The sequence below is a fragment of the Triticum urartu genome, chromosome 3A (assembly GCF_056163025.1).
Source record: "Triticum urartu cultivar PI428250 chromosome 3A, HENAU_Tu73, whole genome shotgun sequence".
Classification (NCBI taxonomy): domain Eukaryota; kingdom Viridiplantae; phylum Streptophyta; class Magnoliopsida; order Poales; family Poaceae; genus Triticum; species Triticum urartu.
This window is the reverse complement of record NC_141875.1, coordinates 541,675,220-541,697,929: the sequence shown is the minus strand read 5'-3', so window position 1 is coordinate 541,697,929 and position 22,710 is coordinate 541,675,220. Positions and strand designations below refer to the sequence as shown.

The following is a 22,710-nucleotide window of genomic DNA, read 5'->3' as shown; positions in this document are numbered from 1 at the left end:
TTTCATAATCTCATAGTCGAAGGAATATGTATTTGACATTAAGAAAGTAATAGCAATAAACTGAACGATCATATGCTAAGCTAACAGATGGGTCTTGTCCATCGCATCATGCATTCTCCTGATGATGTGAAACCGTTATCAAATGACAACACATGTCTATGGTTAGTAAACCTTAACCATGTTTGATCAACGAGCTAGTCTAGTAGAGTCTTACTAGGGACACAGTATTTGTTTATGTATTCACACATGTATTTCAGTTTCCAATCAATACAATTATAGCATAAATAATAAACCTTTATCATGGATAAGGAAATATAAAATAACAACTTTATTATTGCCTCTGGGGCATATTTACTTCACGCTCAATCTCAGCGACCATCTTGTCACTTGTCGTATAGGTGTTGAGCGAGCAGGTAGTTAGGTGGACATTGTCTGGGTGCGTGTCAGCTCGCCACCGAAGACACAACTTTAATGACACCCGTCCCAGGAGCATGTCAAGGAAACATCAGGTAGATGGGCAAGCGACGCATAAGGAGAGACAATTCTTGGCGGGGAGCTTCATCAATATGACACCTCACTATGCATTTAATGCATTTTCCTAACCCGTCAAAGTTAGGTATTTGGCACTGTAGCCACTATTTACCTATGTAAATACCATTTTTCCACTGTGGTAGCCCCTTTCCCATAAAAGGAGGCCCATGGCTACCTTTACAAGGGTCGACACTTTGCTTAATGACATGCATAGCCGCACTTCCAGCGCAATCTTGCAGGATAGTCGCGCTCCTTGTACTTGTGCATACATCAAATACACCAAAGCAGGAGTAGGGTTTTATGCTTCACAGCGGCCCGAACCTGGGTAAACCACCATGATGATTGCTGGATTTGTTCTTTGTGCTTGACGATCTCCCCAGTCAAACCGCAAAGGGATCACCATGATCCCATAGATGGTCGTACGCACGACATAGAGTAACGCTTTAAGCAAGATGACATATATAGAAAAAATAAGATCAACTAATATGATCGAACCCTGTCATTTTACCCTTTGTAGCAACAATACAAATACGTGTAGCGCTATCCCTTCTGTCTCAAGGTGAGAACACCATAAGATTGAACCTACTACTATGCACCACTTCCACTAAAGATCTAATCATTAACTTGGCCAAAGATAACTCATAAATTGCAAGATTGAACCTACTACTATGCAATCCCAAGAGTGATAAGCTACTCAACTTTCACTTCCACGTACCACCGTGGAGAACTCAAACCTATGCACCAAATGCAATGGCAAGGTCACACGGAGTGCCCAAGTCCTTCTCTCTCAAATACCACTAAAGCAACTAATGCTAGAAAGGAATATGGGAGGAAGAACGAAGAAGAGAACACAACAAACTCCAAGATCTAGATCCAAGGGGTCCCCCTCACATAGAGGAGAAAGTGATTGGTGGAAATGTGGATCTAGATCTCTTCTCTCTTTCCCTTCAAGCAAGAATCATTGGAGGGATTGAGAGATAACAAGCTCGAAGAAGGTCAACAATGGGTGACAAACAGGATCTCGAAGGGATAATAACCATTGGGGAAGAAGACCCCCTTAAATATGCCCCCCCAAATACAACTGTTATGCCCACTGGTCATGCCCAAGTGGTACTACCGCTTGGGGAGCGGTACTACCGCTTAGCATGGTCAAAGCAACCCAGCAAGATAGAAAAACAAGGATGGTAGTTCTGTCACAACGGTACTACCGCTCAGGGAGTGTTACTACCACTTGAAGCAGTACTACCGCATGGGGAGCAGTACTACGGCTTGAAGCGGTACTACCGTTGGGAGATGTACTACCGCTTGGAGCGGTACTACCGCTCTATTACCGTGAAATTTGTGACGAGTTTCAGAAGAATTTTCCCAAGCGGAAGTAGCTACGGTAGACCACAACAGAAGTACCGCATGAAGCGGTACTGCTGCTTGGGTGCTGCAAAAACGCCCAAGCAAAACAGAAGAAACAAGTAAGACTGAAACAGTCATAACTTTTGCATACGGGCTCCGAAATCAGCAAACTCAATCTTGTTGGATAGATGACGACAAGTCTATCCAACAGCGATGTGGTATATTAAAAACTAGCAATGTATAATAGATTCTAATGGGATAAGGAAGAGTACCTTCCCCAAATATGAACCGACAAACTCTCCAACACCTAAAGTGCAAATATAATGCAAATGAACTCCGTTTTTGATGAATTTGAGTTTAAAAAGAAGACGAACACAAACTCTAAAATCTCACAATGAGAAAACCAAATAATAATCAAGAAAGATGATGCCAGTGATGCAAAGGTTTGATCTCTATATGAACGATGCGATCAAGCTACTCACTCGAGAGCCCCTCCCCCTTGATAGTACGACTATCGATCCTATAAACCGGTCTCTTAGCTAACACCATGAGACCGATAAAATAGAAAACATATCAAGGACAAACCTTTGCCTTGCGCATAGTCGACTTGAGTTAGATGATGACGATCCTGTACTCCTCAAGTTGGACCACCTTTCTTGATTGCGCAGGCTCGATAAAGACTAGTAGATTCCCCCCATACTCCATTATGAGTGAGCCACTCCTTGGCACATCTTCACAGGTCCATTTCCATCACAAATGGGTGGCAAGCTTCAAGCATGATCTCTTTGTGATACTCCACTTGAACTTGCACACCGCAATCTTGATGACGATCACCACTTGATATCATCCTCCATGGGTCATATGAGATCTTCCTTTTGATGCACCCCCATGGAAACAAACCTAAACCCACAAAGAACACTCACTTGACCATGGGTTAGTACACAAAGCATAACGGGCAATGCTTACCATACCACGGGATCACTTGATCCCTCTTGGTACATCTTGTATGCTTTGTGTGTTGATCAACTTGATTCACTCGATGATGATGTCTTGATCAACCTTGCATCATGTCTTCTCTATGATTAATATTTGGATAATTCCTTGAGTAGCACCTTGGTCATCACATAATCTCCTTAAACCAACAAATGGACTTCAAGAAATGCCTATGGACAAACCCTTCAAATATAGCTCAAGGAAACCATTAGTCCATAGAGATTGTCATCAATTACCAAAACCAAACACAGGGGCACCACGCTCTTTCACATAGGCATGCCAATACTATCAAAAGGGATGATGATGTGACAAAGAACCTTTTGCTTCATGTGCTTAAAGATCAAAATCCAAGTCCTCGAAATCCTCCAAGATTTCCACTATATCTTCCTAACCCAGTTCCATTTGATGTTGCCCTAACACTTCCACTCGGAGCCACAAGACCAGCAAGATATACCAACTCAGTTGTTCCAAACCCTAGTTCAATCAGAGCCTCCAACATCCCACTCGGAACCATCGACGCAACTTGGCAAACCTTCTGTTCTCACATCAGAATTCCCGAGAAAATCCAGTCGAAAATTCTGAAGTGTCAACAAAGAGTGTGCCAGTGCCAAGGTACTCATCTTAGAGCCACCGATTGAAATCATGTGGACCTACCGATGAATCTAAAAGTTGACACTTTTGTTCAACTCGAAGCCATCGAGCAAAACCAGTCGGAGCCTCTGAGCTGTGCATGTGTAATAGTTATATTTTTTGGTCCAGCCTATAAATACCACCCACCTGTCCCACCAGTTCTACTTGAAGCAAATTCCACTCCCATCATTTATTATGAGAGAGAACTCCGCCTCCTTGTGCTGATTTCACAGGGCAATTCGCTCCAACCATCCAATCAACCCATTTGCTTTCCACTCCTACCTTCTCAAACCCATAGCTAAGTCTTGAGATAGATTGAGTATTGAAAAGCTTATCTTTTGAAGCACAAGAGCAAGAGATTCATTATCCCCCAATCCCTATCTTATTACTTTTGGAGTGTGTGTGCCTCCTAAATCGGCTAGGTGTGCTAGGAAGGCTTGTGAAGAAGCATTGTACGAGCTCGAAGATCGTGAATATCTACCTTACTGAGGCTAATCCTTCATGGGTGTAAGCCATGGTGAAATAGGTATGGTTGCTCCTTCATGGACCCTTTGTGGGTGAGTGTCCTTCGTTGATGGTTTCTTCGTGGAATCTTGCAATTGGGATCCTTGTGATCTTGATCCTTTGTGGATCAAAGCCTCCATCAACGTGGATGTAAGATATTGCCAACTATCCGAACCATTGAAGAAATCTTCACCAAGCCAATTGTGTTTGTGATTCTCTAAACTCCATTGTTTTACTTCACACTTGCTTGTCTCCACTTTCCACTGCCTATTACTCTAGACTTGCATATGTAGGATGCTCTATAGGTTGCTAGAAAAGCCCAAAGTCCATCAAGAAATTGGAACTTGGAAAATAGTGCATTATTATGCTTAGTAGTCTATTCACTCCCCCCTCTAGACGTACTTATCAATCTACAATATACTTTGAGTTGAATGCTCAATAGAGTGTCGAAGCGAGATATTTTACATCACGAGAAAAGGTGATGAGGTCCAACCCCTCACTCTCTCAAATGAAGACATCCATGCTAGTAACATGGTAGAAGTGTATGTCATAGTGATGATCTTGATGGGGTATCCCTGCAAAGGATGCTTTGTCGTATGGCTAAAGTATAGAACCTCTGCGGAGTTCAAAACTATTTAGAAGTGTCCACGGTCATGGACGAGCCGGGATAAGTCACATTATTCTATCCTTGTTAAACTTGGAGGTCTAATCTTTAATAAAAGGGCAGTCAACAAACTATGGAAAGAAATTATTGAGCAGGTGCAACATAGATGATCTGTGTTTTAAAGAAATTTAGGGGTTATCCATGAAATGGCCATGGAACCGTTGGTCTTAGTGACCATGAGAGATTGGTTATGATATTGGAATGATCACGAGAATGACTTGAATATTATACACTTATATGTATGCTTTATCTTTGTCATATCTGCTAGATAAAGTATGCTATGTCATGATAGCTAGAACTGCTTTGATTATGTGATGTTTATGCCATGTATCACTTTGCTTGAGTTATATGTTATTTGGTTGTGAGTACTTTTTAAGTACTCACTTGACTCGTTGTTTTGTCCATATCTAGTTGAGGAGCTGTCTTCCACTAGCGTGACACTCAGAGTGTTCGTTTGCTAGGAGAGTTTCCCAGCCAGTTCCCTGTGGAGTGGTGCCGCTCCAAGTTTGTGTTGCCCCTAGATGTTGTCTTCCATTGCCGTTACTGATATAGTGTCATCTATCACATTGTTGTAGTAAATAAGCCACAATTTCTTTGTTTCTCTTTAGTAAGGTCTGTGTTGTGATCATCATGTATGTCAGATGGCACCAGCCGATACCTGGGTTGGAGTGTGCGGCGCTCCAATTAGTGAATTGGCGTATGCCACAGATGCAGGTAGTTTGGTAGTTATGTTCAGGGCTACGAGGATCCCGCTGTTACAGGGAACACATCCCCCATAACAGTTGAATTCCGGACATGTCGCCCCCCTTTGAGTGCCTACTTGGGTGCGACGTGACACAAGGCTCCGGAGTCCCTATGCACTTGTGACTCGGTCTGTGGCACATTCGCACGACATTCTCCTCTGACAAAGTATCCTTACTCATTGTTACACACCTAATTGTTTGGTCATATTGGCATGACCCACTGTTACTCACATGTCTCACTATTATCGGGTTTCATTTCTACTGATATCCCCTCGTCCTTGAAAGAAGTCACAAAAGTATCCGTTGATACTTCACGACATTTATTCTCGATATGTATATCCGCGTTTCTAATAGCGCAATCATAAGGCAAATCAATAAACGATATCTTCATTCGCAAATAAACATCTTCCTAAAAAATATCGCATCGACGCCTATATATACGCGTCGGTTGGGATGCGTGCCCCGCCCTCGTGATTCTTTCCCTTTCGACCTGTCCCCTCCTTCGTTATTAGCTCTCCTGACGCCTTCTCCACTCCTAATCGCCATTACAATCCTCTTCCGCCGCCGCCGCCGCTAGATCTCGCCCCACTGAAACCAAGCGATCCAAACCACACCGCCGACCGTCACAAAAACAAGATCCGCCGCTAGGCCTACGCTCAACATCGGCAGATCTAGGCGACCCCATGGCCGGCGCCCCTGAATCGCGTGGCTCTGGCGTCCGCCGCATACCATTGAGGCGCGTTGGGGCGTCAACTTCAAGTTCTTCTTGCCCTTGCTGCTGCGACAATTCTCACTGGGGGAGGAAGGACAAAAAAGGTACAATCTACTCGGAATCTAGTAAGTTTTGAGTCGGCAGATGTAGATCAAAGTTTTTTTTTTTAGAACTAGATGTTGATCAAAGTTTGGTAATTTGTTGAAGCGTTTGTGGAAAGTTTGGGATGGGCTTTCCCGGCGCATGGCTCAAAGCCCCCTTGGATGTGATCTGAAAGTCCAACTTGCCCCCTCCGGCTTTCCGGCCTCCGCCTCTGGTCGGTCCCCAAAATTGCCCCAGCAATCCGTGGTCCGCCCGCACGGGCGCGCCGCATCTCGGGTCAGAAAAGGAGTACCTGGCCCCCTTTTTTTTTCTCTTCCGCTCTGGAAATTCGTACCGGACCTCTGTGAGTGTGAGGAAGAACGGGACACATCGCACGCCTCATCCCTCGTTGCCGATATATATAAATTCCCCAATCCAAATATTCTCGTCACTTTCTTTCTCCCCCTCCCTGTCTCCTGTCTGCCCATTTCGTCGCGCCGCCGCCGCCACACCACTTTCTCGTCTCGCCGTTGCGGCCAGCTGACGCAGGTAAAGGCCTAGGCCGCCCCTGGAGTCCACCGGATCGGCGCCCCCCCGCCCACCGGTCGCCGGCGCGCAGTTGCAACGCTTGCGGCGGATGCCCGTGGGGACTGGGGGTTAGGGTTCGAGGGTTAGGTTCCGACCTGTTTGGTTGGCGATTGGGGATTACGAGTCGTGAATGAATTCTCCTTGGCTGGTGGGAAGGCGTGCTAGGTTTTTTCAATCTGCTTTTAGATACGACCTGTCTATCTGTCAGTAAAATTCGGTGGCAGAGTGCCCCTGAACCGGGTTAATCTTGCTTTACCAGGAGCCTTGATGGTTCAGTACACGTTTGTTAGAGTTTTTTCATTTTGAGGTACTGTTGGTGTTGGGTTCAGTCTAAATTCATAATTCTATTGTTTTGTTGCACAGTTGTAGCGAAGCTGAAGCTCGACCTCTTTGTCAAATCCTTGAAGTCTGGAGCCATGTTAGGTGATGCGTTGGGGGATGATGATCAGAGTGTGTCTGGTGATTCCATGTCTGAATGGCGGTCCTGCGACCAGATCGACAATGGGAGCCCGTCAACGTCCCCTCCCTTCTGGGACACTGATGGCGAAGATGATGATCCTGGTGAGCAATAGACTTTCTTAGCCTAATATGCTTTTCATTATTGTATAAGATAGGTAGACATTCGTGATAGTAATTTGTTCAGTTGTAATTGTGGCTACGTTTTCATTTAGCTGATGTTATTATCTCAGGGCCCTGTCCTTCAAATTTATTCGGGCGACATACTTGGAGAATTCAGAACTTCTCAAAGGAGAAGAAGAGAGAAATGAAAAGTGAACCATTTGAAGCTGGTGGTTTTAAGTGGTAGGTTCCTAATGGTTAATTAAAATAATGGTGTTATTATATTTCTCTTCCGCACTTCTTTTTGGGTCTGATGATGAACCAAGATTGAAATGTGTCTGGTTTATTATTCCTTTTTATGTCCTATCGTGGATTCACAAGTATTATTGAACTTTCTTAACTTGAATGATTGTTGATTGCTAGTATACAGTGCTTTCCGGCTCATATTTTTTTTCTTGACAGTGCTGTAAGTAAGAGCCTGTTGCCTGTCAAATCTTTCATAATGGTGTTTAAACTCTAGTTCCCTCGTTGTTAGTGGGCTAGTCATTATTATATTGAGCATGGTGCTAGATTCTTCATTTTGATTGTACACATGCTTAATTGTTCACCGAGTCCTGAAAAGAAAGCTTTGAGTGTCTGTAAGGAACCAGCTGTATATAGTTAAAGCTTGTAATTACTGCTGATGTCTGATACAAAGAAGGTTGATCTATAGCTTGAATATCTCCGTTATGTTGAAAAGCTTTCTGTATCTCAAATGGTTTCTGTTTGTTAAATTTCTTATGGTTGTGGTGCATCTTTGCTAGCATTAGGCATGACACTGATTGATGTAGAACATACTACCTTCCAGTGCAGCTATTCTAAAAGTGTTTTCATTGTGTTTCACCTCTTCCCAACATTGAACTAAAACCACGACAAGTACTATGGAACGGAGGGAGTAGTAGACAATTTTTGCACTCCAAAATTTTCTCTTCTCTATTCTTGTAAATTTCATACTTGCAAGACCCTTGAGCCAGTTAGTGATGCAAAGTTTTAAACTAGCTTTATTCCCTTATGGCATGCTATATCATTATCATATGTTGATACCTTAGTATGCAATCTTTATTTTTTGTAGGTACATTCTAGTTTACCCTCAAGGGTGTGATGTCTCCAATCACTTGTCATTGTTTCTATGTGTTGCTGATCATGACAAACTCCTTCCAGGTTTGGTGTTATTGTTTTACCATGTTGCCTAAGTAATATTTTGTCCCCAAACTTATTTTCAGTCACTGGCTTGATACTTTCAGGATGGAGCCAGTTTGCACAGTTCACCATAGCTGTGGGCAATCTTGATCCTAAGAAAGTTAAATATTCTGGTAAAGATTGATTAGTGGTTTTTTCTCCATGGAGCTAAATAACTAATTAGAGGTTAACTAAGTAATTTTGCAGACACCTTGCACAAATTCTGGAAGAAGGAGCATGATTGGGGATGGAAGAAGTTCATGGAGTTGTCAAAGATCCAAGATGGTTTTCTTGTTAATGATGTTCTCGAAATCATAGCCCAAGTTCAAGTTATCAGGTAGTATTGAATTTCAGATTGATGCTTCAAACAGTTTTTCTTACTTTGGCAGTACTGAAAGTCTTTAATTTGATTGTTACACTGCACACTTGAGTTTAGTTGTTTTTGTTAGCATTTGATGCTCTCCTAGATAATTAAACTTTTAATGTTATGTTGTGATATTGTATGTCCTAATTTTATCCTGGTCCTGTTAGAGGCTGTAGTTGCATATTGCTCATGCATGCATGTAGAAACCTTGTTGGGACTGTTTCTGATTGCAGTATCCAAAGTTACTGCTTATGTTCAGTCTGTCAAGTCACTTCTGTATTGTTTAATACATGCCTACTATTATGTGGTCGGCCATTTGGATATACTGAGAATCGTACTCTAGCCATTGTCTCTAATTTTCTCAGCACTTAATTCTTATTAATTGATCGCAAAACATTATGTAACTCCTTTTCTCTGTCCTTTTTATCAAATGGAGGGAGAAAGTGGACCGCCCGTTTCGTTGCCTTGAGCGTCCTTATCGACGAGAATTACTCCGTGTCTATATGACAAATATAGAGCAAATTTACCGCCGTTTTGTTGAAGAACACAGAAGTAAACTTAGCAACCTCATTGAGGACAAAATGAGATGGTCCGGGTTAGTCAGTTACTTCTAGAATTTTATACATTGTCATCTTGTGAATAGTTAAATATTTGTAACTTTAATTGCAATGCATTCTTCCTTGGTGTTGCAGTTTTTGTGCTTTCTGGCTTGCAATTGACACAAGCACAAGATATCGCATGTCCAGAGAGAAGAGCGACGTCATATTGAAAATAATTGTGAAGCATTTCTTTGTAGAGAAAGAAGTCACTTCAACACTAGTTATGGACTCCCTGCATACGGGGCTGAAGGCACTTGAGCACCAGTGCAGGGGAAAGAAAGGTAGAGGAAAATTAATGGACTTGGAGGAGTTATCTGCGCCTATGGTCCATGTTGACATGGACACATTTGCTTTAACTGGTGATGTCCTAGCTTTGCTTGAGAGGGCAGCTTTAGAACCCTTGCCTTGTCAACCTCTATCTCCAAAGGATGACAAATGTTCCCAGAGCCGCACTAAGGTAGTATTGGTGTATTGATTTATTAGTGCAATTTTTAGGCTTTTACGGTAATTTAGGCCCCCCCCCCCCCCCCCCCACCTCCAACAATGAATTCTACTATGAAGCCGTTTTCCTATCCTTGGTATTTCTATTATTTGGCTGCAATGACATGGAATTAGCTTCTTTTAGCTCAGAGTTTGTCTGCTTTATCCTATGCTGTGATTCTTCCCTTGTTCCCCAGTCAACATGATTGTTTTTGTTAATTTTCAGACATCTTTTTGCATAATGAAGTTTCCCGTTCCCATCCGGAGTTTATTTTCTTGAATCTTCCATTTGCAATGGAGGTTCTTGGTTGAAACTGGCCGCAGAATTTTTAGATGAGCTATATCAATTCCAATTGTTCTTATATGGTCATTTGGTTTAGCTGGCCAGATAAGCTTATGCTGCAATCAGTGTTAAATGCACCACACTTTATATTGGTAGACAGTACCTAAGTGCAATTATCTGGTTAGATTATTAAGCCGCCCAAACCCGGTGTATCTGAATGAATGCATTTCTAAAGACTACCAAGTATATTCCTATTTGTTTCTAGACTCACTAGTGTCCTAATTAGTTATATCATGTTTGATGGTTGCAAGCGTTACTTTTATTTTCTGCAGTATAATTATTGCCATGCTGCTAATTTTTCATTGTTATCATCTTTGTAGGCTGGTAGTTCTGGCGAAGTTAAAGTTTCGATTGAGCATGAAGAAAAGCGCCTAACAGAGTTTGGTCAGAAGATACTTGAAACATTTGTTCTATCTCATATATTTAGGTAAAAGGTTTATCTATTTTCATCTTGTAACCTCTGCCTGATTAGGTTACTAGGTAGATATCATTAATTTGGACAACAATTTATTGCCTTTGCTATGTCTTCCTGTGTGTGATTTGTTAGTACCATCATGTGTGCAGTCCTTGATCAACTCGATGATTTATGTGGTCCCTGCATTAAAGTTTTTACGTTGCTGAGTAACTATTAAATTGTTCAATGATTTCCTGCTGTTTAGCATTGAAACTGTACCTTTAACTCATATCATTGCTGAGTAATCATGAAATGTTTGCTGCTATTTTGCATTGAGATATACCTCTAAAATCCTAGGAAAACTGAATAAATTATTTTTACAGCAAATTTGAGCCCGTCCTTTAGTTCTGCTTAGAAATATAAGGATGTAGTTTGATATCTTTGATATTTGCACTAGATAACGTTGCATGCTTTGCGTCACTTCTGTTTTGTTTTTGTGTTAGTGGGATTGAGGTCGCTTATCAAGAAGCTGTCTCTTTGAAGAGGCAAGAAGAGCTTATTCGTGAAGAGGAAGAAGCTGGGCTCCTTGAAAATGAGATGAAGGGGAAGCGCAACAATACCACTGAAAAGGAGAAGCGTGCAAAGAAAAAACAGGTCACACTCTTAATGTTGTTCAGCACACGTCCCCCTTTTTAATTCCTTGCATTGACACTGGTTCAAAAAAAAACTTGCATTGAATGGCCTGTAGCTGGTAGCAGGTAGCAGGGCGAGATGACGACATCTTTTCTTTGGTTTTAGTTTACTTGAACAAGTTTGAACGGGAAGAATGCCCAACCACTTGAACATATTGAAAGGAAATTTACTGTTGGATTCTTTGAATGATTATTCTTGTTTTTTACTATATTGTATCGTTTTGTTTTTGGTTGGCTTGCTGTTAATTTTCCAGTTAAGAGTTCCAAGCTTTGGTAGAGCTCGCATCTCTTCTCCCCTGTTACGAACGAGCGGCCAGTAGTGTTTCGTGCTGGGACTGATCCAATTTAACAAGATTTACGGGCTGGAATATGAAACAAAAACAAGTTGCCCCTATTTCTAAGTTGAAATTTACTGCTTCCGTATGGTATTTTACTATTTTCCTTGTAAAAAGCATAAATCGTTAAATCGTCATTGTGAGCTAATGACCACATGCCTGTTGTAAGCACACACCTAAAATTCTGGCATCAATTTATGCATAATTGACGAATGTTAAACTTCTCTGTTGATCCTAAACATGCATGGTCCAGTTTGACTAGTAACTCTTTATTTTGTTTAATTGATCATTTCATGCTAGTCTTATTTTCTTCTGAATTTACTTCCAGATTTTGTTGAGACATTCAAGCTGCAGAAGCTAATTGTTCTTGTGAATACGTTACTAGGATAAGAATTAGTTGGATTTTGCCTCTTCTCTTTATTTTGTTGGATTTTTCACTTGCATAATCTTGAATTACCTTTTCCAGGCCAAACAAAAAAAGAACAATCGGAAGGTTAAAGACAAGGATAGAGAGGAAAAATCTGATTCAAATTTTGCAGAGAAGGATCAAGATGAAAGCACAATTCATGATAGTGAGTATTCTAAGCAGGCAGGACAAGTAGCCATGAAAGTTGATACCTCCGAAGAAGGTGCTTCAGACATCTCAGACAATTTAGATGGATCAGCTGAGGCATGCCAAACTGATGCAGGTGACAAAATTTCACAACCTGTGAATGGGGTGAATGATGTTGGTATTGAGACGAAAAATGTGCATACTGGGAAGAACTCTACCGTGGAGCACAAGCCACTGCCGTGTTTATCGGAATCTGCTACTATGAACATTATGCAAGACAAAAGAAATAACTTGCTAGACAGTTCTAGTCAGAAATCACTTCATAGGTCGGTTAGCACTATCTCAAGTTTTTATTGCTTCTCTTAGCATGGCATTCGCAGCGTCTTTAATTGAATATATGTGCAGAGGGAAAACTCCACGGACGAGGGCCATAAGCAGCAAGAACGTTCCTAAAGATGAGGATGATCTCCCCTCTAGCACTACTGGTGGTTCAGACCGCAATACATCTGGCTGTGGACCAGCACCAAAGCCTGACCAGGAGACTGTTCTAATCACCTTAAAAGATAGGCTTCGGAAGCTTGGGACACGCCTACATGAGGTCAGAATAGTTTTCCTTAAGCAGTATTGGGCATTACTTTCTTACCAGGGTTTTAGTAGTCATTGACTTATCCCAGTTGTGCAAATGATCATCTTAATCATTCCATAATTATCCTTAGTTTTGTACTAAACATATGGCTTATCATTAGTTTGTACTCCCTCCGTTTGTATAAGCCCTTTTAGAGATTTCAATATGGACTATATACGGATGTATATAGACATATTTTAGAGTGCAGATTCACTCATTTTGCTCCGTATGTAGTCCATATTGGAATCTCTAAAAATTCTTACATTTAGGAACGGAGGGAGTAGTTTTTTTTAATCTGGAGGCTATTGATAATAGCTTAATGTTTGCACAGTATGATTTTGTAAAAATTGGCAACATGTTTTGCTATAAGTATTGTGTCGGAGTTTGAATGGTTACACAATTAAATTGCAGTAACATACACCAGACAGCTATTCCTAGTATATAGCTTAGCCCGTGCTTTGCTACGATTAACAAAATTAATAATGATTACATTAAAAAATTATTTTTGGCTTAGTGTCATGCTCTGCGTTTGTGCTCCCTGTCATCTCCATTTTTTAGAGATTTTCTGGGAGTTGGTTGAGTTAGTTTCTTTGGGTGCTCAATTGTATTTTAGTTAGTTAATTTCTTATCTTTTTTTAGAGATTTTTAGTAACTGGGAAGTCGAAGGTGTGGACAAACAGCATGACACCAGTTCCCATTTATAAGATACAGTAAAAATCATGGATATGTTTTAGCTAGGCTTGTAGTACTCTTGGAATTTCTCCTCTTTTCTTTATACGAATGATCGCATGAACTGCGAGCATAATCTTTGAATAAAAAAATATCCAGTTTGCATGTTAGTTCATGTCACCAAATAAAAAATTCAAAATCTCTTAAGACAACTAATTTGCTCAACAAACTTCGTCCTCTTTCATACTATTTACATTTGGTGGAAGTTCTGCATGTGGGAAAATGTAAACAATTTCAAAACACAAGTCATCTAATTTTGCAGTCCTTTTTGAGGGAGTACTTATTGGGATTCACTTCTTGAGTCAGAATTTTGTTTACGATCTTTCTAGTCATTTCATAGTAAAATTCCAACATATTTAACCATTGGTTCCTATGTAACACTTCAATGAGTTGTTTCTTTACTTTGTTTTTGTACTGCAAAAGGTTGATAAGCCTGTTTCCATTTGTGCATGTTTCAGAAGGAAAATGAGGGCAGGAAACTAGAGGGACATTTGGAAAAGAAAGCAGCAGCTGAGGCAGTGTCCTCATCATCCTCATCCAGTTCTTTGGAAAAGACTCCTAATGTTGTGAACAGACCAGAGCAACCTTCCGTGACTAGTACTGATGCAAGTATGTATGCACCACCTCATTCTCAATCTGTCATCACCAATGGTGCTAACGGAGCCATTCCAGCAACGCCTAAAACCACCGTAAGCACAAAATCTGGACCTACTGTTGCTCCAAGTAAGGTCAAACCAGCTTTGAATCTGAAAATAGATAGAGCTACTTCAGTCACCCCAAGACCGCTGCCAGTTGATAAAGCTGCTACACTTCCTTCAAGCTTGTCACTAGCAAACAAAGCTATTCCAGTTCCCCCCCAGTCGTCTGCACCATGGGTTGCTAAGGCCGCAAAAGGTATTCCAGCCCCCCCAAAACCATCTGCACAGGCTAATAAGGTTACTAAAGCTGCTCCAGTTCCCATGAAGTCACCTACACCACAGGTTGAAAAAGTTGCTAAAGCTATTCCAGCTCTTTCTAAATCGCCTGCACCTCAGGTTAATAAGGTCGCGCCACCTAATGCAGCACCACGGCAGTTGCCTTCGGTGTCTTATTCAGAAGCTCGAAAAAGTGCAGTTCCTAAAAAGATTGTTGGCACTTCTGTTCCGCGAACTTCTACTGCAGTATCAAGGCCTTCAAGTGCTCCTCTGTTCCAGGCACCAAGGTCAACTTTGCCACCCATACCCGGAGCTCAAGTTCCCCCATCACAGTCACGTTCGTTGACTGCATCTAGACGATCCAGCAATGAGCCCTCTGCTCCTGTGCCAAGTTATGTACCGCAGTCCTACCGAAATGCCATCATCGGTAAGGGTAGTCTTGATACTACCTTGTCAAGTTCTGATAAGGTAACCTCTACAGGCCAAAGCAATGGGATTTCGCAGCCACTATCAGCATATGCATTGGGAACATCTGCCATGTTGCCTCCTGTTGGAAGGAATGGCCAGTTACCCGGTAATCAAGGATTCATATCTGGGCAGGGCAAGTTGGATACCCTTGATAGCTGGCACCCATGGAAAGGTATCAGTGATGCTAAAGAACACATGCCGAGGGATGATACTACATACCAACAGATGACCAATGGTGATGCGCGCATACGCCCATGGAGTGACAATTCTTATCAGCAAGCAAGCAACAGTGGAGCAGAAGAACAAGGCAGATTTGGGGGAATTCAACATAGGCAGTTCGAGAGTGAGATTCCTACAAATTTTGACTCACACCAGCTGCAGGGTTCAGTGGGGGAGGAATTCCCGCATCTTGGCATCATCAATGACTTACTTGAGGAGGAACAAAGCAATGTGAGCATGGCAGAGCCTCCTATCCATGAATACCATCCATTTGGCGTGCCATTTTCTCCGGGAGGCAACTTCGCAGAGGCTGACATGACTTCTTCAAGTAGTTCTGGCCAGTTGAACTTGAACGGCCATTACTATGACAGGCTGAATGCTCTACACAGGCTGGGAGAGGGGCAATTTTCCACATCGGGTGCTTATACCAATGGAATGGCGGACTCCTTTTCATCCAAGCCTTGGCTGTATAGCTATCCTAATCCAATGGTGAATCCTGGAGTGAACGGGTTTTCGCAGCAGATGGGGGACTACAACAATTATGCAAGTGGGAGAGCGAATGAGGAATACATGTATCGCTGTGCCAACGGTCAATGGTGATGCTTGTATTACACCAATTTCCATAATGAATGCTGCTTGTAAGTTGTAACTTGTAACCGGACATGGTGCAGGTTCAAGGTTCGCTCAACCATAACTTCTCATTCCAAAAGGAGAGAAGAAAAAAGGATACATCATGTAAAGTGTTGCAGTTTAGTCTATTAACTGATTGTCAGAGTGCTTATATGTTTCTTCCCTTATTCTCTGTTTTGCTTTGTTCTGTCTTACTGTTATATGACTGCAGCTAACGAATCGAACCTGGGGTTTTGTCGCCGACAGAGAGCTGTTAGGAACCAAGGTAATAAGTGATGTGATTTTGCAGCACCTGCACATCTTTTGTAGGATGCCAAGATCATGGAACTTAGACAGAATTGTAGATACTATAGAAGTCACAAGTCTCAACCAGGTTACATGCACACACACTCACACACACACACACACACTTCCTGTTCAGTCCCAAGTACTGATCACTTGTTTTATAACAAAATCAGTAGGCCACTTGGTGTGTTGTTACCCACTACTATGTCCATATCCAAGACAAACTGACTCGTCTCACAAAGAAAAGAAAAGAAATACATGCCAGTATACTTGCCAAGTTCTTTTGGGTAAAATCTCCCCTCAATAGCCAAAAACAAAGTTCCTAGATGTAGCAACCTAACAACAATTTCTTTCCTTTTGGGGCACAAAAATATACAATGTACAAGTTGGGTGGGAATCTGGTGCACGAAGAGGTTTTGTGTTAAGAGCTAAAATCCACAATGCTATTTGCTCTCAATGGCAATAGCTCGGAGTTCTCTGAGGTTGCAGGCAATTTCCCTTATGAATTGCGCACCTTCTTTTCCATTCTTAAGGGAGTTTATGCTGTGCTCGAGGAAATCCCGGTCTCCTTCTAGAGTCTTCAATCTTTTATTCAAGCTCGAGATTTCCTCTTGAAATGTGGATAGGTCAGCCTCCCCATCCATTCTAGAAGATTGACCTTCCTTAGCCAAGAGAATGGACTCTTGTGTCTCCTCTATAGCATCTGAATTTGATAAATCTGTTGAAGTATTGTTGTTGGAGTACAAGTGAAGCTTCTTCTCCAGCTTCCTCAAACTTTCTGATATGTATGCCCTCTCATCTTCAAGCAAAGCTACAGTGCTATGTTGTTCTTCAAAGGGGAGCTGATTGTCTTCTTTCTCTGTTGGCCCTCCACCTGCAGACTGTGTCCTGCACTTTTCAAGCTCGGCTTCCAATTCCTGTATTTGATCTTCTCTTTGAGCAAGCAGCTCGTTAGCTTCAGCGAGCGCTTCGCCATCGTACTCTGCTTGCTCCTCCATCATCCTCTGGTAATGAGAGGCTTCCATCTGCATTGCAGCCTTCTCATCCTGCAGCCTGGTGATCATGGCCAGTGCTTGGTTTGCAGCGATCGCTGCAGCATTCCTCTCTTCCTCCAGCTCCCTGCAGAGGAGGTGTATCGACTTCCGGTCTAGATCAATCTGTCGTCTCAGCCGGTCGATGGTGCTCTCACCTTCCATCTCGCTAACAATGCTTCCGTCCAGCGATTCCAGGCCAGAAACATTTCTCTCGAGCGAGATTCTTCTTGTTATGTTCTGCACTATCAGATCATCGCCACGCCCATACGCGCGTGGGCTAGGGCCTGGGTCAAGCCAAGTTGCCTCGAGCCCCCTGGAAGCCGAGAGTTGCGATAGTAGTAGCCTCAATTCTCCATTTACACTAGCCGAAGAGCCCTTTCCAAGAATCACATCTGTCAAGGTTGGGGATGGGAAACCACTCCTCATACCAATGGCAAGATTGTAGGCTTCGTTCATGCTAATCTGTGTGCTAAGAGATGGTCTCCTTTCACCAACCGTTTCAATTGTTTGGGGATGTTCCTCAATTGCATCAAGACCCTGAGATACCTCACCATTTGATCTGACAGCAACTGGTGGAATATGAGCCTCTTTCGCACCTAATCAAATGGTTAAATGTAAGGACCACATTCAAAATACTGTGCTGGATGGAAGGTAAAAATCAACAAACCTTTTGATACCAAATCTTTGAAAGCTGAACTGGAAGGATCTTGTGATGTTAGTCCATCTATTCCCGTATCACCGATCGATTCGGCCTTTTTAGGATTATCTTCAACTTCAGCAAGAGTTTCTGAATCGGCACTAACCTGTGAAACGGGGATATCCCCAAAATTATCTGAAAAAGAGTAGAAATGAATCCCGAGGTTCAGTTAAGATAGATATGTCAATGCTGCAGTGGAGAAAGAGTGACAAAATTAACAAACCTTCTGAAGCAACATAGTGATAGTCCTTGGGTACTGGTTCACTTGTAACTGGATCATTAGCCAATGTGCTTCTCTGGTGAAACATGCCACTTGATATAGCAGTGATTTCTCCCCCCTGAGCTTCTTCTGGATCAGATTAACAATTATTTGCTGTGTCATGATGGTTTGATGATAAGAAATAAAATGTCATTCATTTGGTTATGAGTTATTATCAGGATACCATACCTTTTATATTTTTGTCCGCTGCAACAGCATAGTGTTGTTCGAGTATTGTCAATTGAGATGTATATGGATCAATGATGCTGTCACTTGTCATCTCATATGATTCAGTTTCACCAAGAATCTTAGGTAACTCATCAATTGATGCAACTGGAATTTGGGGAACGGTGGCATCTGCACAATTATCCATGCAATTGTAGGATCTGTCAACATAAAAACAAAAGTGGAAATAGTGGGAGTTATCCAGGTTTGGGAAATTGGATTTTACCTTCTAAAGATAACTCTTCAATGGCAATTAGAGGGTCATGCTGTGATGCTCGTCTTCTGGACGAGATGTCCTCTGCCCCCATTTGGCTCCCACTAATCACACTCTCAGGATCATAATTTGGAACAGGATCCGCCGAAGATGCATCACCGGAGTCAGTCGCTTTTTGTTCTTCCTGAACATTCATTTCAGATGGCTTGGCCACCTCAGGGTGTGGAACGCCTGGTATCTCAAAAACTGCATCTTCCTGAAAGTCTCTCTTTTCCATATCATAGGCTTCATGAGGGTGAGAATCTCTGGCATCATCAGCACAAGGAACCTCAACCTCGGAGTCAGATGTCATCTGTAGAGCACTGTATCTCTCATGAGATGTATGATCACTCTGGTGGTAGATGTCTTTGGTTTCAAATGATTCGTCCAGTTGCCATGATACAGGATAATCCGTGCAAATCTTTGGTGACTTAGCATACTGGAGCTCTCCACTCTTCTGAGAAAACAGCGATACACTCCGTTGTTCAAAATGTTGTGCACAACATGAACAAATTCTAGTAAGAGGAGAATGTAACACACCATCACCTCCCTGAGTACCGTTGAGTACATCGACATCCACGGCGGGCTCATCTGTGTTGTCATTGTTGTTTGGTGTCACTTTTGGAGCAAGTGAGCTACTGCTGCATCCATCACACATACTTCCCGCGCCCACAAGTTTCTGGTGGAGGCGACAGAAGGCCAAAGACGAGAGCTCTGACTTGTGAGTTTTGCAGATCAATTCCCTGTAGAAGCAGGGTTCCTCATTGCCGAGGACATGATCTAGCCTTGAACAGAACGGGCAAGGTACCGGTAGTTTGCAGAGACGGGCAAATCTGGTGATGAGGAAGGAGTAAACTGCGTCGATGAATAGCAGAAGCATCAAAATCCACTCGAGCAATGCCGAGGACAGCGCGACAGGCAATCGCCGCATGACTGTCATCCTTGTTCCCATTGTGCAACAGTATCCTCGAATCTTGACAGTCGCTCCAACGCGCTGTTTAGATGGTCAGAGGTGGTTGGTGTTGAAGCAGGATCGCTACAAGAAGTCAAAGCAAAGTTAATAATCAGCAAAGTGTGAGTTTACTTCAGTGTTTTACAGTTAACCGCTTGGTGATAAAAGTAACAAGACTTCATTGAAGCTGTAACCTGTAACCTAGAGACATCAGAATCCGGTAGGATTAAAACCTTGGTCTTATCATTGAGAAGATGAACGAGAAAATGATGATGGCGGTGTCATTGCGGTGATATAGTTAGGTTTGGTGAAGCATAAAGCCAGTCTTAGCTGGAGGGAGAGACCGAATGCCAGGTTGGAAAGGCAATTGATAGCAGCAAGTGTCGGGCAACTACAGTGGCTAATTGGCAATCGCAGATACACTAGACCAAGCATAAATTATGCAGGACGAATGATCCCTGCAGTGAGCTGAAACTTGTTGAGAGCTGAGCAACTAAAGTCCGCCAACAACACACCATATTCCGGCAACGAAACCCACTTTTCCTCAAAGCTGTGGGTGAAATCCTGCCGTCTCAGCTCACAAATCCCCCATAGCAAACAACTAGGAATCTATGATGCGTACAGAATCAAGCAAATAAGCCACGAGCTTAAAACTAAGAATAGAAGGAACAACAGGCTTCCTTGCAACTTGCAAGACACTGCCCAGGAAGCAAAGTAAGCTGAAATCACGGGTCAGCCACAGAACAAAATCACAGGCGGGGCGGAGATAGAATTACTAGTACCTCGCCTGTCGATCCAAGCCGATAATCAGCACGCCGCGGGAGATCCCGATCTGCGGCGATGGCCGGAGCGGAGCAGACGCCAAAAAGGAAGGGGGTGGCGGGCGGGCTTAAGGCTAAGCAGAGCAGCATCAGGAGGAGGAGCGAAATGATGAGGCGGAAAGGTGGCAGGGAAATATATTCTCCACGCCGCCGAAACGAGCCAAATCCGAAAGCGGGGGCAAGTGGGCGGTGGCCGGTGGCGAGGCCACGACGGGGCGGCGTACCGAAAGGGAGAAAGCCGGGCCGGGCCGGACAGCGACGCGGGGCGGGCAGACGAGGGCCGCCCAGCCGAAAGGCGTGCGGTGGTTGAGCTCTTCCGTCCCTTGGTTTTAGTTGGTTAGTGGTCACCGCCGCTGACTGCTGCTGAGTAGATTAGCGCTAACGGGGTTGTTTAGGCTGCCCCGCGGAGAATGACGTCTTGATGTGAATGGAGGAATCAAATCAATAATAATGGACTGGAAAGGATGATGGCGGTATTAATTGGGAGTCTGACTCTTCACGCCTTGGGGGAGTTTGGCCCGGTCTTGAAGTTATCAAGCTAGAGAAGAATGAAATTCGCAGGGCCACGCAGGCCAGGCGCGTGCATCTAAGAAACATCTACAGTCTACAGAGCGATCGATTTGCTTCGTGATCTAAACGTATGTTTTCATGGAGATTGGCTGAAAAATGGATGGAAATTCTTGATATCTAGCCTGTACAAATACTTTCACGATCCGTTATTATACGTCTTTCTACCTAGTGGCGAATCCATGACGAAAATGGAGGGTCGGCTCAAAGTTAACTTGAAAAAAACAAAACGTTTGTTTGAAGAAAATAAACTCCATCTCGTGATTCCTTTCTCCAAATGTTGAGATTTTCCCAGATTACTACTGGAAACATGTAGTATTTAATAAAAAAAATCTGATTTTTTCAAAATATATTAATTTTTGAACAAAATTTTGAATCTTCTTAGCTAAATAGCCAGCATTTCCTAGTCCATTTGTCAACCTTCCGAGAATACTACTAGAAACATGTAGTATTTACTGGATTTTTTGAACCAAATTTTGTACATGCTTAGAGCATCTTTAGCCGGACTAGGCAAATTCGGGCCCTCAACCGGCCCCCGGTGCGTCCGTGGTCACTGACTATTTAGTCCTCATATTTCATCATCCGGATCCACGTATCTCATATCCGATCCTATATCCATATTAAACCATGCAACGTTGATAAAAACTACAAAGATCATAGCCGGACATAGAAACGGACATGCAAATGCACAATCCGTTCACCAAAAGATCACAACCGGGTTTGCGCACGGGCCGGGAAGGGGCCAACGCTGGCGGGGGAGAGGCGAGGAGGCAGATCCGGAACTGCCCCCTCCCCCCCTTGTCCACCTTGGATTTCTTGGGGGCAATGCGGAGGGCTAGCTTCTCGTCGATGTCGAGGTCAGAGTCGGAGCGGCTGCCAGAGCTCGACATGCTCGTCGAGTCGTCGGACTGGATCAAATCAAAGAAATCGGAGGAGGGGAAGAAGAGAAGGAGCGAGAGCGGAGTGAGGAAGGGTTATCGGATTGGGGATATTTGTGGGGATGGAGTGGGCTCGGGGTGGGCTGGGCGACGTGGCGGACGTGTCCGGGAAAGACGATTGCAGCTCGCCGCTCCATGGTTGCAGCAGCAAGGTGCGTTGCGCCACCCCTCGCCATCAACCCTCGGCCCATGCATGCGCCATCTGCCAACCCTCGCCGTCGTCTCCCATGTCACTGAAGGAAATATGCCCTAGAGGCAATAATAAAGTTGTTATTTATATTTCCTTATATCATGATAAATGTTTATTATTCATGCTAGAATTGTATTAACCGTAAACTTAGTACATGTGTGAATACATAGATAAAACAGAGTGTCCCTAGTATGCCTCTACTTGACTAGCTCGTTAATCAAAGATGGTTAAGTTTCCTGACCATAGACATGTGTTGTCATTTGATGAACGGGATCACATCATTAGAGAATGATGTGATGGACAAGGCCCATCCGTTAGCTTAGCATTACGATCATTTAGTTTTATTGCTATTGCTTTTTTCATGACTTATACATATTCCTCTGACTATGAGATTATGCAACTCCTGAATACCGGAGGAACACCTTGTGTGCTATCAAACGTCACAACGTAACTGGGTGATTATAAAGATGATCTACAGGTGTCTCTGAAGGTGTTTGTTGGGTTGGCATAGATCAATATTATGATTTGTCACTCCATGTATCGGAGAGGTATCTCTGGGCCCTCTCGGTAATGCA

At 43.0% G+C, this 22,710-nt stretch overlaps 2 protein-coding genes across 5 annotated transcripts; one reads left to right on the top strand and one right to left on the bottom strand.

Moving 5' to 3' along the window:
• Window positions 1-5,878: 5,878 nt before the first annotated feature.
• On the top strand, window positions 5,879-16,065 carry LOC125544961 (uncharacterized). 3 transcript variants are annotated; one of them, XM_087547672.1, is made up of 14 exons: window positions 5,879-6,249; window positions 7,157-7,354; window positions 7,483-7,594; window positions 8,463-8,551; window positions 8,635-8,703; window positions 8,777-8,906; window positions 9,370-9,528; window positions 9,626-9,989; window positions 10,676-10,782; window positions 11,253-11,403; window positions 12,243-12,348; window positions 12,466-12,655; window positions 12,735-12,927; window positions 14,142-16,065. In XM_087547672.1, exons 1-14 carry the CDS (start codon window positions 6,096-6,098, stop codon window positions 15,882-15,884), a joined length of 3,765 nt encoding a protein of 1,254 aa, XP_087403798.1. In that variant the 5' UTR covers window positions 5,879-6,095; the 3' UTR covers window positions 15,885-16,065. The 3 variants fall into 3 exon arrangements, with proteins under 3 accessions (XP_087403798.1, XP_087403797.1, XP_087403796.1); XM_087547671.1 differs by having other exon boundaries at window positions 5,879-6,228; window positions 12,243-12,655; XM_087547670.1 differs by having other exon boundaries at window positions 12,243-12,655.
• A 265-nt stretch (window positions 16,066-16,330) lies between these two features.
• LOC125544963 (uncharacterized) lies at window positions 16,331-20,688 on the bottom strand. 2 transcript variants are annotated; one of them, XM_048708769.2, is made up of 6 exons: window positions 20,402-20,688; window positions 18,641-19,703; window positions 18,379-18,546; window positions 18,154-18,276; window positions 17,901-18,065; window positions 16,331-17,829 (listed from the first exon to the last, which is right to left on the bottom strand). In XM_048708769.2, exons 2-6 carry the CDS (start codon window positions 19,617-19,619, stop codon window positions 16,643-16,645), a joined length of 2,622 nt encoding a protein of 873 aa, XP_048564726.1. In that variant the 5' UTR covers window positions 19,620-19,703; window positions 20,402-20,688; the 3' UTR covers window positions 16,331-16,642. The 2 variants fall into 2 exon arrangements, with proteins under 2 accessions (XP_048564726.1, XP_048564725.1); XM_048708768.2 differs by having other exon boundaries at window positions 18,154-18,279; window positions 20,402-20,684.
• Window positions 20,689-22,710: the final 2,022 nt, after the last annotated feature.

Bases quoted from the DNA above. Each gene is read 5' to 3' on its own strand.
- LOC125544963 (XM_048708768.2), bottom strand. From the start codon at position 19,619: ATGGGAACAAGGATGACAGTCATGCGGCGATTGCCTGTCGCGCTGTCC. The intron at 18,547-18,640 runs GTAAAATCCAAT...ATAATTGTGCAG, and splicing joins TGAAGAGTTATCTTTAGAAG to ATGCCACCGTTCCCCAAATT. The intron at 18,280-18,378 runs GTATGGTATCCT...AATCTGATCCAG, and splicing joins AGCGGACAAAAATATAAAAG to AAGAAGCTCAGGGGGGAGAA.
- LOC125544961 (XM_087547670.1), top strand. From the start codon at position 6,096: ATGGCCGGCGCCCCTGAATCGCGTGGCTCTGGCGTCCGCCGCATACCA. The intron at 8,704-8,776 runs GTAAAGATTGAT...GTAATTTTGCAG, and splicing joins TAAGAAAGTTAAATATTCTG to ACACCTTGCACAAATTCTGG. The intron at 9,990-10,675 runs GTAGTATTGGTG...TCATCTTTGTAG, and splicing joins GTTCCCAGAGCCGCACTAAG to GCTGGTAGTTCTGGCGAAGT.